The sequence below is a fragment of the Alosa alosa genome, chromosome 14 (assembly GCF_017589495.1).
Source record: "Alosa alosa isolate M-15738 ecotype Scorff River chromosome 14, AALO_Geno_1.1, whole genome shotgun sequence".
In the NCBI taxonomy this organism is placed as follows: Eukaryota; Metazoa; Chordata; class Actinopteri; order Clupeiformes; family Clupeidae; genus Alosa; species Alosa alosa.
This window is the reverse complement of record NC_063202.1, coordinates 23,402,113-23,415,993: the sequence shown is the minus strand read 5'-3', so window position 1 is coordinate 23,415,993 and position 13,881 is coordinate 23,402,113. Positions and strand designations below refer to the sequence as shown.

The 13,881-nt window shown below is 46.3% G+C and overlaps 2 protein-coding genes across 2 annotated transcripts in view; one reads left to right on the top strand and one right to left on the bottom strand.

Moving 5' to 3' along the window:
- Positions 1-7,212, bottom strand: part of nrg2b (neuregulin 2b) — a 68,648-nt gene extending 61,436 nt beyond the window's left edge. The window contains exon 1 of the mRNA XM_048262858.1: positions 5,382-7,212. Within this exon, the coding sequence (XP_048118815.1) occupies positions 5,382-5,796 (415 nt within the window). The 5' untranslated portion in view covers positions 5,797-7,212. The remainder of the gene's footprint in view (positions 1-5,381) is intronic.
- Positions 7,213-8,194: 982 nt separating this feature from the next.
- purab (purine-rich element binding protein Ab) lies at positions 8,195-10,194 on the top strand. Its single transcript, XM_048263258.1, has one exon. It carries the CDS (start codon positions 8,439-8,441, stop codon positions 9,267-9,269), a length of 831 nt encoding a protein of 276 aa, XP_048119215.1. The 5' UTR covers positions 8,195-8,438; the 3' UTR covers positions 9,270-10,194.
- The last annotated feature ends 3,687 nt before the right edge of the window (positions 10,195-13,881 follow it).

Below are 13,881 nucleotides of genomic sequence, written 5' to 3'. Positions count from 1 at the left end.
GATGGGTGGATGGATGGATGGATGGATGAATGAATGAATGGATGGATGGATGGATGGATGAATGAATGAATGGATGGGTGGATGGATGGATGGATGGATGAATGAATGAATGGATGGGTGGATGGATAGATGGATGGATGAATGAATGAATGGAAGATGGGTGCTGATAAAATTTGTCTTTTATTTCAACTAGTGCTGCAGCGATTAGTCGACGTAATCGACCATGAAAATTAGTCGACGCCAATTTTTTTAGTCAACAAGTATTGACTGCCTATTTATTTTTGGTCTCCCGTCTCAAACGGCTCACTGTAATGTTATTAACTCTATGTTATTAACTCTTGAGAAGTACAATGAATGTCTTTGGATGTTAAACAGGCTACCTAGACTTTGGCAGTAATGTTTTAAACCTCGCCATGCACTCAAGTGTAAACGCAAGCAGCATAGCTGCAAGCCTGCCTGCTTTCAGCACGATTCATTATTAGGCAAAGCTAAGCGGGTGGGGGTGGGGGCTAAGCTAAGCGTAGTAGGCTAGTCCAAACTCCAGACTAATATGGTATTGTGGAAATTGCAATAAATGAAGTGAAAATAGTGTCTCGTGTTACAAAAAAACATTTTACAAAAAATTTTTAAAGCGAACATGGCACCGCCCGTGATATCAACAATCAAGGTGCACGTCATTAAAGAGACAGCGTCCCTATAACACAGAACAAGATAATACATTGACATGTCATGTGGAAAGGCTGTTACATGCTTCTGCGTCAACTCGGCATCGTGACCCTTTCATGATTCTGCGTTGGGTTGCCTTGCATCGCGGTGCATTTCACCACCCTAACGCTAGGGGGTGTGTGGCTTCGAAGGTCAGTGTCGCCTGTGTCTGTGTCGCTCACCACAGAAACCATATGACCGAAATGGTACTCAGAATGGCAAACCCCATAGACTGTCGTGCTAAAATATTAATCGTATTTGTTTGGCCTTTTCTTGCTTAGATTTTGTAAAAAGTATCGAGAAATAGACACAGTAAAATTCATTGACCTAGTTACTATAACCAGCAATTTAGTCTGATGTTATTTGCGAGGTGTCTGCCAGCCAGTTTAAATTATGTTAGCAAGCAAACTTACTTTAGCACAAATGCCCCGAAGTACTGCTTGCTGGCAAAGTGCTAATTTCAAAACATTACTGACATATAGACACTTTACAAACATAATTGTAACCAAAAAATGTCTGAGTTTATTTGCAAAGCTTATATCAGTGAACTAGCATGTTGCTAACTCCCCACAGTAGGCTGCTTGAAACACCGACTATTAACACACAGAACGAGTAGACCAATCGCAGACCGCAAGGTCGCCTCCACGCAAAGTTAAAATTTTTTGGAGGTGCACGTCGAGCTACGGTGGAGGGGTCAGAGAGGGGTTCACGGCGACGCAGAGGTGTCTGCGGTGGTACGCCGTCGATTCAACGCAGAAGCATAAAACAGCCTGAACGCATCTCAGATCGTAGCATAACTCACAACACAGAACACACTTACCACAAGCATTTGTAGTTAAATAAGGGGACACATGTCAATAACAGTATGGTGAATTATGTCCAGTATACTATAGCCTAATGGAAAAGCAGATACTTATGCTTAGATTGTTAATGCATAGGGATTTATCTTGGCGATCTAAAACTCAGTGCAAAGTGTATTGTTATCATGACGGAAAACGTATTCCTATCGTACACTCCGATTTTTCGCCACGCGCGTCTCTTTCTTTGAACAATGCGCTCAGGGGTGTGGCAAATAACAACCTAAGGTGTGGTCTTGGCGCATTATCTAAACATCGCTATCTTACAATATCTAAGAAGCATTACGCCACTGACCAAGAAAAACCTGGTCTATAGCGAAAGGAGCATATGAAGCACAGCTGAAGATGCAGTGTCACGAGATGTAAGCAGCAACTCCTCTTTGAAGGATAAATGTCCTTAGGTTTTTTATTCAGTCATTTAAATTTTATTGGGGTAAGTGTTGCTTTTTTCAGGCTATGTTTTCAATGGTAACCCACTGTGTCAATAGTAAAAGTAATTAACTGTGTATAACTGTTTTGTCGTTGACTATGACACCACGGTGAAGTGAGGTTCACTTTGCCAATGAGTTCAAATAATAGACGAGTGCAGATGCGTGTAGGCTATTACTCTGCTAGGTTTTAGTAAAGCTTGGTTTAGTGGAATACTTGTTCCATACAGTCTCACGTGCAAGCAAATTCCTTCAAATACGCCGCTGACTAAAGAAGTTCCGCAGCTGGTTGTTGTTTGAAGTTGCGCTGCTTGCTGTTAAAGGGAATGACAGATGTAATTTTCATTGTTTTATAGGATGTTACGCCCAAAACACACCCATGACGGATTAAGAAACATAAGAACCGCCTTGTTGCGCCAGGCGTACAAAATTTGATAACGTTTGATAGCAAAACCACCCCCAATGTGGACTGGACAAACCCCTAAGCTATTCGCCAGTGATTTTATGTTTTGGCCCTTCAGTTGAGTTCAAAATAAAACTGACACAACAAAACAACAAATACTTGATTTTTTTTTAAATTAGTCGTTTAGATCAGTCAACTAATCAAAATATTAGTCGACAGATCAGTCGTTAGAAAATGAGTTGTTAGTGGTAGCACTAATTTCAACCAGCACGACTCCACCAGCAAACCCAGCATAATAAAACTCCCATGGAGTCGAAAGTGATTTAAATAGCTCTCAGTAACCAAATATGCACAGTATTCTAGCTGACAACCCTTGCTTTCCTTTGCACACAACCCTTGCTTTCTTTTGCACACAAGCCTCAAGATGCACAATTGCAGCCTTCGCCTTACACTCTTCTTTGATGGTTTTACAAGAAACAGGCTTTAGAAAGTAAAAAAAGACAAATTGAATATAAATACACAAGACTGAGTGATTGAGTAAGTGAGAAAGTGGGACAGAGAGAGGGAAAGAATGTGTGAGTGAGAAACAGAGGGAGACAGAGACAGAGATTGAGAGAGTGAGTGAGAGAGAGAGTGAGTGAGAGTGAGTGAAGGAGTGAGTGAATGAGAGAGTGCATGAGTTAATGAATTCACAAGGGAATGATTGAGTGAGTGAGCGTACGAGTGAAAGGGAGAGTATGAGTATGGTAACCTCTGCCCTTAGACAGCTACGAGGCAGGATATGAACTACTCTGAAGTACTCTGACTACTCTCACAGCAGCTACGAGGCAGGATATGACAAGCACTCTGGGTGTTCTCACAGCAGCTATAAGGCAGGATATGACGAATACCCTAGGTATTCTCACAGCAGAGACCACCGTAAATGCACTCCATTTGCTGAAGCGCTCCATGTCTAAAGAGGGGATGGTAACGCCTGCTGACCCTCCCACAACTCTGATGCTCTCTCTCTCTCTCCCTCTCTCTCTCATGTTCAGGCTTATTGTGTCAGCTATGCCTCTTTCATCACAACATCTAGCCCTCCAATCCACTGCATGCCACCAGAGATGGTTCATCAACAGTCTGTTCTGAAAAAATCTTACTAAACTTGAAATGGAATTGTAATTGAGAAAATAACCATACAAATAAAATGCTACACACTGTGATTAGCTATTCTACTAGACTTATTACGCTAATTAAAGCAGTGCAAAATACAGTCAGACTTCAGCATGGTAGCTAGGTATCATGAGCATGAAAGAGCTCAAGTTCCCCAGCCTAAATCCCAAGAGTCCTTCAAGCATATTAAAAAAGCCCTGGGCATCCTGAAGCGTTCATGCTTCCACCCCTTTGGAACAACTATGACAGGTGGGTATGTGCACCACGCCAGAGAGGGAATATATACTGTATAGGAGGAAATATAAATTGACAGTGCACAGTCAACCTGTGAACTACAGTCATCAAACAGGAGCCCAGGGTTACACAAGAAAGCAGGCTCACAGACAACTTGGAGAGCTTACTACAGTGGGGCCTTTCTCTCACTTACACAAACACACAGGTAGAGAGAGAGAGTGAGAGAGAGAAGGAGAGAGAAAGAGAGACTCGAAGGTCATCACATCTCCCATGGGTACTGTATGGCAGGACAGGAATCAAAGGAGTTTGCTGAACCATGCCAAATTACAATTGGTTACAATCTGCCAGAGAGGCTGGTTAGTATGTCTACCTTTCCCCTTTCAGATGACAGGTTGTGAAGGATGGACTTAAGTTGTCTGTTTTGGTCACCTTGAAAATGTTGCATGGTTTCTTTATCTCCCCACCTAATGTCAGTGGTACAAATACAAATACAAATAAAGTGTATGTGTTGTACTGTGTCTTGTAGTGGACTGTGAGTCCAAAACAATCTCAAACACAATCACTGTCTGAATTCAACACTGCATCTCACTCTGATGCTTTCCAATGCCCTCAGATGCGTATTGAAGGCGTTACGCAAAATTTATGAATGAAACCTGTCGCCCTGCATTCGGCTTCGTCCAGTTTTACACGGAGCACAAAGTCACATGAGCGACTTCTGTCGTGGCCTCGCGCCTGGCTGCGTTAGGAAAGGAATCCCACTGACCGACGCAAGCGACACCTGCGGCTCCGCGCCGCAGCCAAACAGCACGAGTCCACTTCCACTTTCCCATCACATGGCCAAGTGTTCCGTGCTGACTGAAGGCGAACCGATATGTTGAAGCTCGAAGCCATGCATGGAAGAGGTTGTTAAGAGGGGCTCTAGCGGGAAATAACCGATGGCTTTCCCTTTTGGATTTGGCTTAACATACATGCATGCCTACCTTTCCTACCTACCTACCTACGTCATTCCATATGACATGCATAGGATCATCAATTACCACGCGCCCAGTGGGTTTCAGATAAGGCTTCGGGATTCCGAATACTGACAGGTGAAGGTGATTTTACATGGTGCAGCACAAACATTAAAGCATCAAGTCGAATGATTAATTCTAACGGACATTGTATATAGTGTGTGGTGTGTGTGAGAGAGAGAAAGAGAGAGAGAGACAGACAGACAGTAAGAGAGAGAGAGAGAGAGAGAGAGAGAGAGAGAGAGAGAGAGAGATGTGTAAGGTGTGTGTGTGTGTGAGAGTGTGTGTGTGTGTCCATCGGGGGTATTCCAAAATGTTTATAAGGGGAACAATGCTGCAGATACGCCCAGCGTGCGCGCATCGCCACATTTCTGGTGTGTCTACATCCAATTCTAGGAAGAGAAGCCCTCCTGTCCTCGGGTCGGGAAACGGGGAACATGGCCGGGTAGGCTGCGAAACTGATTAAAAATCATGATCACACACACACACACACACACACACACACACACACACACACACACACACACACACATTTACCTTGTAGCATCACCATAGCAATGGCCCATTAGTGAGGAACCCAGGGCAGACTTACCGCAGTCCTCACACAGAATGCTCTCCACCTCCTTCTTGAGGTTCCTCTCGTTGGCGTCCACAGGAGCAAAAGACGCTTTGAATACTAAAGGCTCCTCAGTAGGGTCCATGAAAAAAATATATCTGTGGTCTTTTTCCACGAGCACGCACGGCGCCTCAGAGCCGAAATCCCCCACGGTGACGAGCTGCTCGCGCTCCAGCCCGCCGCCGTTCACCGGCCACACGTCCAGCACCCTGACATTCACACTGTACGGCTCCACGGAGACGTTCTCGGGCAGCGCGAACACCTCACCTTCGATCACCACCGCCGCCCGGTATGCCTGTTCCTGCGGGGTATCCAAGCTCGGGGCGTAGCACGCGAACGAGAGCCCCACGAGCAGCATGGAGAAAAGCGCCAGATCAAGTCTCCTGCTCATGCCGTCTGCTGGGGCTCAGAGGCGGCCGCTCGCGGTGCTGCAGTGCTCTCGGGGCTGACGAGGGGCGCGGATGATAGAGTCGGGTTACGGTGGCGGGAGACTGTGAATGGGCTCCGGTAGAGGCGCGGGGCGGCAGACCTTGCGCAAGAGTCCGTGCCATCTGTGTGCGAGCCGCTCTGCCCCATGCAGCCCGCGATGGGGAAACACAAGCCACTTAGGAACCGGAAATAGCTCCAGTAAGCAGTGATGCGCGGTTGAAAAAATGTCGTTGCTGCATTCTCCTTCAAATACTGATTCCGAAACGCAAAATTGCATTCATAAATTACGCTGCCTTACCACAACACGGGGCTACTGCAAAACGCCGCAGGTCCCCCTTTATCCAGCCAATGTCATGGCTCACACTGGGCGCACTGACTTTCAAACGAGGTTTTCGATGTGAAACGATTCAGACTTGGCACAGAGAAAACAGCATCGGAAAATCCTACCGTGTTAAGGGTTATGTTCCGCGGCGAGCGTTATCGACGCCCAAGCAAGACGGCACGGAGCGAGCGGCCGAGGATGCTGCTCAGTAGGGCGATGCAACAAGCGCGTCCCCTTCGCTCGCTGCCCGCTCTGCCACCACACACTGCCGGCTTACGTGAGCAAACATCACCTGGCCGGTCGCTACTGTCTGTGCGAACTTCCTGCGCAAATTCCGTGATGTGCCGTCAGAGCACATACGACGCCTTGTAGGTCACGGAAAGGCTCCAAGAATCCACATCCGCACGAGACCAGTATCCGTCGAAGCGCGCGAATAGAGCAACTCGTGCATTCGCACCAACGTCATTAACGTACAGAACCTATACAATGCAGCGCCTTATAACTTTTGCTTGGAAAAAAATCCGTTTCCCATGAGAGCGCGCTGTGATCCTCAGTAGGATTGGTAGAAATGGTCCAGGCCACAAGCTGCGATGACTAACGCTGCGAAAGTAGCTCAGTCGTCTCGAGCGCTGGACAATCAGCAATGTTTTTTTTCTTGACGTTATCCTTCTTTCGTTTAATCACGCGGCTGCATTCAGGTCACATTCACAGATCTGGCCCCCAAACCGACCAACCAGGCGTCGCCCGAGCGGGAGCGAAACCTTTCAACGCCCTTTCGCGCACGGTGGCAATCGCAACAGGTCCTGCGGGTATCAGATAAGGACAGGACGCTGTCTGTATCGACAGAATGGTGGTGTGTCATAACACTGGCAGTCGGCTGATGAATGAGACGCAGAGAGCGCGCGAGAGAGGGGACCAGAAAATAAGATTTCCTATAACTCCGCACTCGCGCTGTGTGTGTGTGAGTTACAGTCTGACGGCAGTCGCCAAGTGGATAGTGTAAATATTACCAGCATCTTTCCCTTGGCACAAATAAATGCGACGTTTGAGGCAGTGCATGGCTTTATCCGCTGCTGTCGAGCGCCTTCTACAGGCTGAAGCTGATAATTGTCGCACATGAGAGAACGATGGAGAATTGTCAGCATCGACCATCAGCTGGAACCCTTCTACGAAACCTGGGTTTTAAAGTGGCCTCATAATTACACTCCTGACATGTCATGTAACAGTTTTCATTTCCGTGGTTTTATGTCTGGGAAGGTGCGAGGCGGGCCCGTAAGGTTCCGATCTATGTAATAAAGGCCTCCTTGATGCCCAAAGTGGGAGAGGGGAGGTGCGCGTTATTAGGCAGTTTTCCACAGTCAGTGCAACAGTTATGCCGTTTGGGAGAGACCGTTAACGTGTGTGTTAGTTTGTTCATTCAGCACATCTACTGATCCACATCAGTCCACATCGTTTTGGCTTGCTGCTCGGAAGTGGAACTGACCATGGTGCTGAAGCCGCTGGAACGAACTCTGCCCCTAAAAAAGTGATGGCGTTTTGGCATGCAGTGCCATCCCTTGAGTTCTGTCCCGGCGTATTCTGTCTCAGTCTCATACATGCGGGGTTAAATGAGCAAGACAGGGCGTAAAAAAGAGCAGACTCTATTTTACTTACTTAAACGTTTGCAATCGCAATTAATTAAATAAGTAAGAATTAAATAGTACTGTGCAGGAAAAATAATAAACACAGAAAACAATTATGATACTTATGGAATAATATTGTTCTGAAAAAAGTGTGTGTTCATTGTGCTTTTCCGTTTGTGATAATAAACTTGCAATGTGTGTGTGCTGATAGAGACAATCTTTGAAGAGCGTTTCCTGAGTGGTTTTACTTGTAAATTATGTTTATACTTTAAAGCACAAAATGAGAGATGGTCCCTGGAGTCGTCTATTATTCCTGTTGATTTATAATTCTCTCGTGTCATGTGACCTCAGAACCGCTTACAGACGGGAAAGCAGGAACAGGGGAACTGAAATGCTTGAAATGCCAATTCAACTGCAGTGTCTACATTTCCCCTTTCCTCTGCGCACAGCTGCGCAAGTTAGGCGCAGCTTTGACTCAAAGAAACACACCCACAATTACGACCAAATTTTCAGACTCGCTCGGTGCAGCAGTCCCTATCATTTCCAACGGCAACCTTCTGTGTCATGTGTTGATCTCGCGAGAGCATTAGCTGTTTCTACTGCGATCTGGGCTGCAGCAGGCTGAGGCACACTGCGAGAAGGTAAGAGGGGACGCACATCATGGCGGATAGAGACAGTGGCAGTGAGCACGGAGGATTCGCCACGGGCCCCGGCGCCGGCCCGATGCACCCGTCCCGCCTCCAGCACGACACCGAGGAGCTTGCCTCAAAACGCGTTGACATCCAGAACAAGCGCTTCTACCTGGACGTCAAGCAGAACGCCAAAGGCCGCTTCCTGAAGATAGCTGAGGTCGGGGCCGGAGGAAACAAGAGCCGCCTGACTCTCTCGATGTCAGTAGCTGTGGAGTTCCGTGACTACTTAGGGGACTTCATCGAGCATTACGCCCAGCTGGGCCCTAGTAACCCTGAGATGGTGCAGGACGAGCCCCGGCGGGCCCTAAAGAGCGAGTTTCTGGTGCGGGAGAATCGGAAGTATTACATGGATCTAAAAGAAAACCAGAGGGGGCGGTTTCTGAGGATCCGTCAAACCGTGAATCGGGGGCCCGGATTGGGAACTGCACAAGGCCAGACCATCGCGCTTCCAGCCCAGGGACTCATTGAGTTCCGCGACGCGTTGGCTAAACTCATCGATGATTACGGAGTGGACGAGGAGCCCGCGGAGCTACCGGAAGGCACTTCACTTACGGTGGACAACAAGCGCTTCTTTTTCGATGTGGGCTCGAACAAGTATGGAGTGTTCATGCGCGTTAGCGAGGTGAAGCCGACCTACCGCAACTCCATCACAGTGCCCTGCAAAGTGTGGTCCAAATTCGGCGCAACGTTCTGTAAATACGCGGACGAGATGAAGCGGATCCAAGAGCGGAGTCGAGAGAGGAGGGCACGCGAGCTGCTACCGGAGGGCCTACATGGAGACGAAGCAGACGAGGATTGATGGATATACGGATTTCAGACGAGACAGAGAGAGACCGCTGAAAATAAATAAAAAAAATATATATATGAAATAACGAATGACATTTAATCAAACGTTACTGTAAATGTTAAAAGCGCGAGAGAGAATTCCAAGGGATCACCCTACCACAACCTTCACAGACTTGCAGTTACATCCCACCCATCGCCGGATACTACCCACTTACCACCGTACTACAGTAAGCCGCTGCTATCAGTAACATTGGTCTATGAACCGTTTTCTGCTCACAAAAAATGATATTGGACCGGAGTTTGTCTCTCCCCTGTCAACAGCCAGTTTTCTACACGTACAGGCCATTGAAATGGGTTCCAAAGTGCAAATTCAAGATGTTATAGCGAAAAAAAGAAAAGAATATATATATATATACGTTTTTTTTATGTGTGCTAACATTTGACTCCAGCACAAATCAAATAATATTTAGGAGTTTTATGAAATAAAACTTCAGCCTAGAAGTTTACACAGAGTATATGGTACGCAGATAGCCTACTAAAGCAAGGCCGTTACGTCCTTGTGTGTTTGTACGCACAGTGTACAGGCTCTGGAAGACGTGTTAACAAGCATCTATCTGGAAAAAAGGAAAAAAAAAACTAAAAGTATACATGCATTTGAAGAATTAGAGGTACTTTATATTCACCTGTTTGCCATTTTGAAATAGTAGAGACGGCAGACGAGAGCGTCAGGTCGCAGGTGACGTCCCATTATGACCAGTGCGCAAGTCCTAATATTGAATATCAGCCCCCAGCACCCGTACCCCCTTGGGAAAATGGAATGACAAAAAGTGCTAACATAGAATAATGAAATATGATTTTGTGAATCAGATGTATTTAAATTCTGAACATGCCCACGTTTTCTGTGGGAGTATTCTTTTGTTTCTTTCTCTCTTTTTGGGGTGGGCGGGAGGGGGTTATACAAAGCAGGAGCTGTCCACCAGTACGAGCTTGAGTCGTGTTCTACGAGAGAAGAATCCATGCGGGCGGCACGTGAGGCCCACGCGGATCGTCCTCTACAACGTCAAAAACAACCTGGTGCCTTATCCCTGCTCCACATGTTTACATGCTCCACGCGCCCCGACGCTTTCAGTCACTCGTCTTGCTTCGTCTTTGGCTCACTGCAGGCGCGTTACTGCGACACTTGTGGTGCTCCTAAACGGACTTGTCATTAGAAGCCAAACTCAAAACACAAAGTAGCCTACTCGGCTTTCCTCTCTGTCTTGTCATCTGGAGAAGCCGACGGTGATCTGCAGAGATCAAGCTGCGCGGTGATGTAAACATGGATAACTTCACCTGGAGGGATGAGGGACTGCTTGTAAAGCTCTGTGTGAAACACAAACATGGAAAAAGTAAAGTTGTACATGGTTGTTGTCCTGTGGGTGGGTGTGGAAGGGGTGTTGGTGCGTGCAGGGGGTTGTTTATGGTGCTACTTCCCACGCGCGCTGTGGGAATTTGCCGGTCTTGCTAAAACAAAATCACTTTGCTTACCTCTTTGTTTTGTCGATGTGACGTCACTCCACACGTTGTCATATTCCAGCGCATCTTCTCAAAAGGTAACAATATTTCAGTATCGCGTGCAATATGGTTGCCTACGTGCCAACCGTGGCATTTTCTGTGTACCGATGGAACCAGTTCTCTCTATAAGACGCATAGGACTGAATTCTCCCTTACGACGGATATGTGAAGCACTTCTTGATTTTTTTTTATTAACACGCAAAAATATAGAAAAGATTAAAGGATGACAGACCTCCTCGTGGTTTGGTCCCCGTTTTGGCGGAGTCCTGCGACACAGGTTCTATCTTGGCACTCGGCTATGGAGACATACGGAGCAGAGACGTCCATCTCTCCTTGCGAGTATCCTCGGCACTGTGTCCGTGGCTACGAGTCGTGCCTAGTCCGACGAGTGACGCACCGGTAGAGCCGCGTACGAGCCCGGAGTAGGCTCTCCACAGGTGGACGTTCCCATGCAGTTCGCTGCTCCAGCGTGTTTGATACATTCTCACTCTCTTAAAGTTCAGAACTACTGGCACAATGCTTGCCGAAAAGAGAGACTTAATAAGTTATTTTAAAAGCATCTTTAACGAATGTTGTGTAAAGAAAACCATTTAAAAACAACAACAAATCTTTAATTTATTTTGACTCCCTCAATAAAAAAGTATAACCAATGTCAGAGTTGAAGAAAGCAAGATTCCTCTGAACGTTATTAATTATTATTATTATTATTTAGCTTTGTTCTGCTACTTCATGTCTACAACTGTTTCTGAAGTCCTGTTTGAGATCAGGCTGCGTGTGGCATTTAGCTGTGACACAGGCACACACAATATCTTTCTCTCACCTTCTCCTTTACCCATGTATGCACACACACACACACACACTCTCTCTCTCTCTCTCTCTCTCTCTCTCTCTCTCACACACACACTCTATCTCGCTCTCTTTCTCTCTCTCTCTCACTCACACACACACACACACACACACCATCATCGGCTGAGTGGGTCTACCTTTTGTCTGACCAGATGACCTAATCTCAGATTCAAACTTCAGACTCGTTCTTGGTTTGAGGCAGACTGCAAACGAATTAACAGAGGCCATGGCAGCATCCATCCCTGACACTATTGTACATCCTGACAAAACTCCTGCTTGAACACTCTGTAGAAGTTTGTTTCTCAGAAGGGCGAGCTCCTCCTCTTGACTCCACTCACATTTTCTGAGTGAACTGAGTTTACTAGAGAGATGATTAGGAGCGCCACACCATGCCACCAACAAATAGGCTACTAGTGGACACAAGGACAGAGCTGGCCAGGGTTCGATCCAGGTCTAGACCAGATCCAGTCTAGAGAGCAGCCTTCCATCGCTTGCCTCCATACCTCTCAGCATGTGCAATGCCTATGGTTAGCTTTTGTTAACATGAGCAATGCCTATGGTTAGCTTTTGTTAGCTAACATGTGCAATGCCGATGGTTAGCCCTTATTAGCTAACAAGGGGAACGTCTATCCTCTACTTATGCCATTCGGTCCGAGGTATGTTGACCCTTCAGCATGCGTAGGACTTGCGAGTTATGTTGGACGTCCTTGTGTGTGTGTGTGTGTGTGTAGGCTTGTGTTTGTTATAGAGAGAGAGAGAGAGAGATATTTAGCTTCCGTTCACTGTCCCTGTGATCCTCTTTGGAGGTCTCTCTCGTACACAGACTTGTCCAGCTCTCCCCTCCTCTGTGTGCCGTGTGCCGTGAACAGCTCTAGGAAATGGAAACAGGAAAGCACCCTGACTCCCCTGTTACTCTGTGACTGGGTTTATCTGCAGACCACAGATATATGGCGGAGATGTAGAGGGTGGCCCTTAGAAAACACAAGAGGAAAAAAAAGACTAACAAACATGGAAAACACAACATACGTTTGTGCTGAAATGCCTCTTAAATGCTCAGAAACATACGCACATGTTTTACTTTCTAAGTGTGATTCTTTAAAAAGAGACTAATCGCTCATCCTTAATGGCTGAAATGGCACTAAAACAGCTCTTTCTTAGTGTGTGTGTGAGTGTGTGTGTGTGAGAGAGAGAGAGAGAGAGAGTGAGTGAGCTACTGAAACAGTACTAAAACAGATGTCTCGGTGGGTATGTGTGTGTTTGCACGTTTGTGTGTGTGTGAGAGAGAGAGCTACTGAAACAGCACTAAAACAGCTGTCTTAGTGCATACTGCCTGGCTTGGAGGTAATGCACAGAGGAGACCAATCAACTCTCATGTTATGATTGTTTTCTTAGCAACAACCTCTGACCTTCGCTAGGTGGGCCTCTATAGCCAGAGGTGTCCATCCATGCCCTCCTGCCGTAGGATAGTACTGAGTGGCGGGTCGTGTGGTGGCACTTTTTCTTTTTAGTGTTAGGAAACTCCCCTGTTAGAGGTGCTTGTTCTGGTCTTACCTGCCATCATAAGTCAGTGTGTGGACGCACACTTAAGACCAGTAATGACTGACCTGAGAAAAAAAAAAAAAAACATCTCAAAATCATGTAAACAGCCCATCAAATCAACAGAAAACCCAAGAGAGCAAAAAAAGTATAAAAAAGACTAAACAAAAAAAAAATATTAAATTTTAAAAATACATATATTTTTGTGCTTGTATTTGTGTATGTGTGCGTGTGTGTTTGTTTGTGTGAGTGTGAGTCATTTAGGAAGATTCCATTTCGGTTTACAAAGAAAAAAATCACCCACAAAAAAAATAATAAAATCAATGTGTTCTGGAAAACCGGTTTAGAACCATTCTAAAGGGAACCGCAGACAGGTAACACACTGTCTGTTGGTGCTCAAACACACCCATTCCACTGTTTGCAATGAGCAAATGGTTTGGTTAGGTGTGTGTATGTGTGTGTGTTTTATGTGTGTGTGAGACAGAGTTGAAGACACACTAACAGATTGTACAGGCCGAATCTCCTCTTGCTCCTTCTGATGGGAGATCGGCAGTTCTGTCATGCAGTACTTCCATGGCCTCGAGCGCCAGTCGTTGAAGGCAGGGGACTATGATGTGTTGTAGTATGGGATCCATGAAAGGCAGTGATTATAACATAAGTGTGTGTGGTGGGGTGTTGGTCCAAGATGG

Coding starts and splice junctions, on each gene's coding strand:
- purab (XM_048263258.1), top strand. CDS start 8,439: ATGGCGGATAGAGACAGTGGCAGTGAGCACGGAGGATTCGCCACGGGC.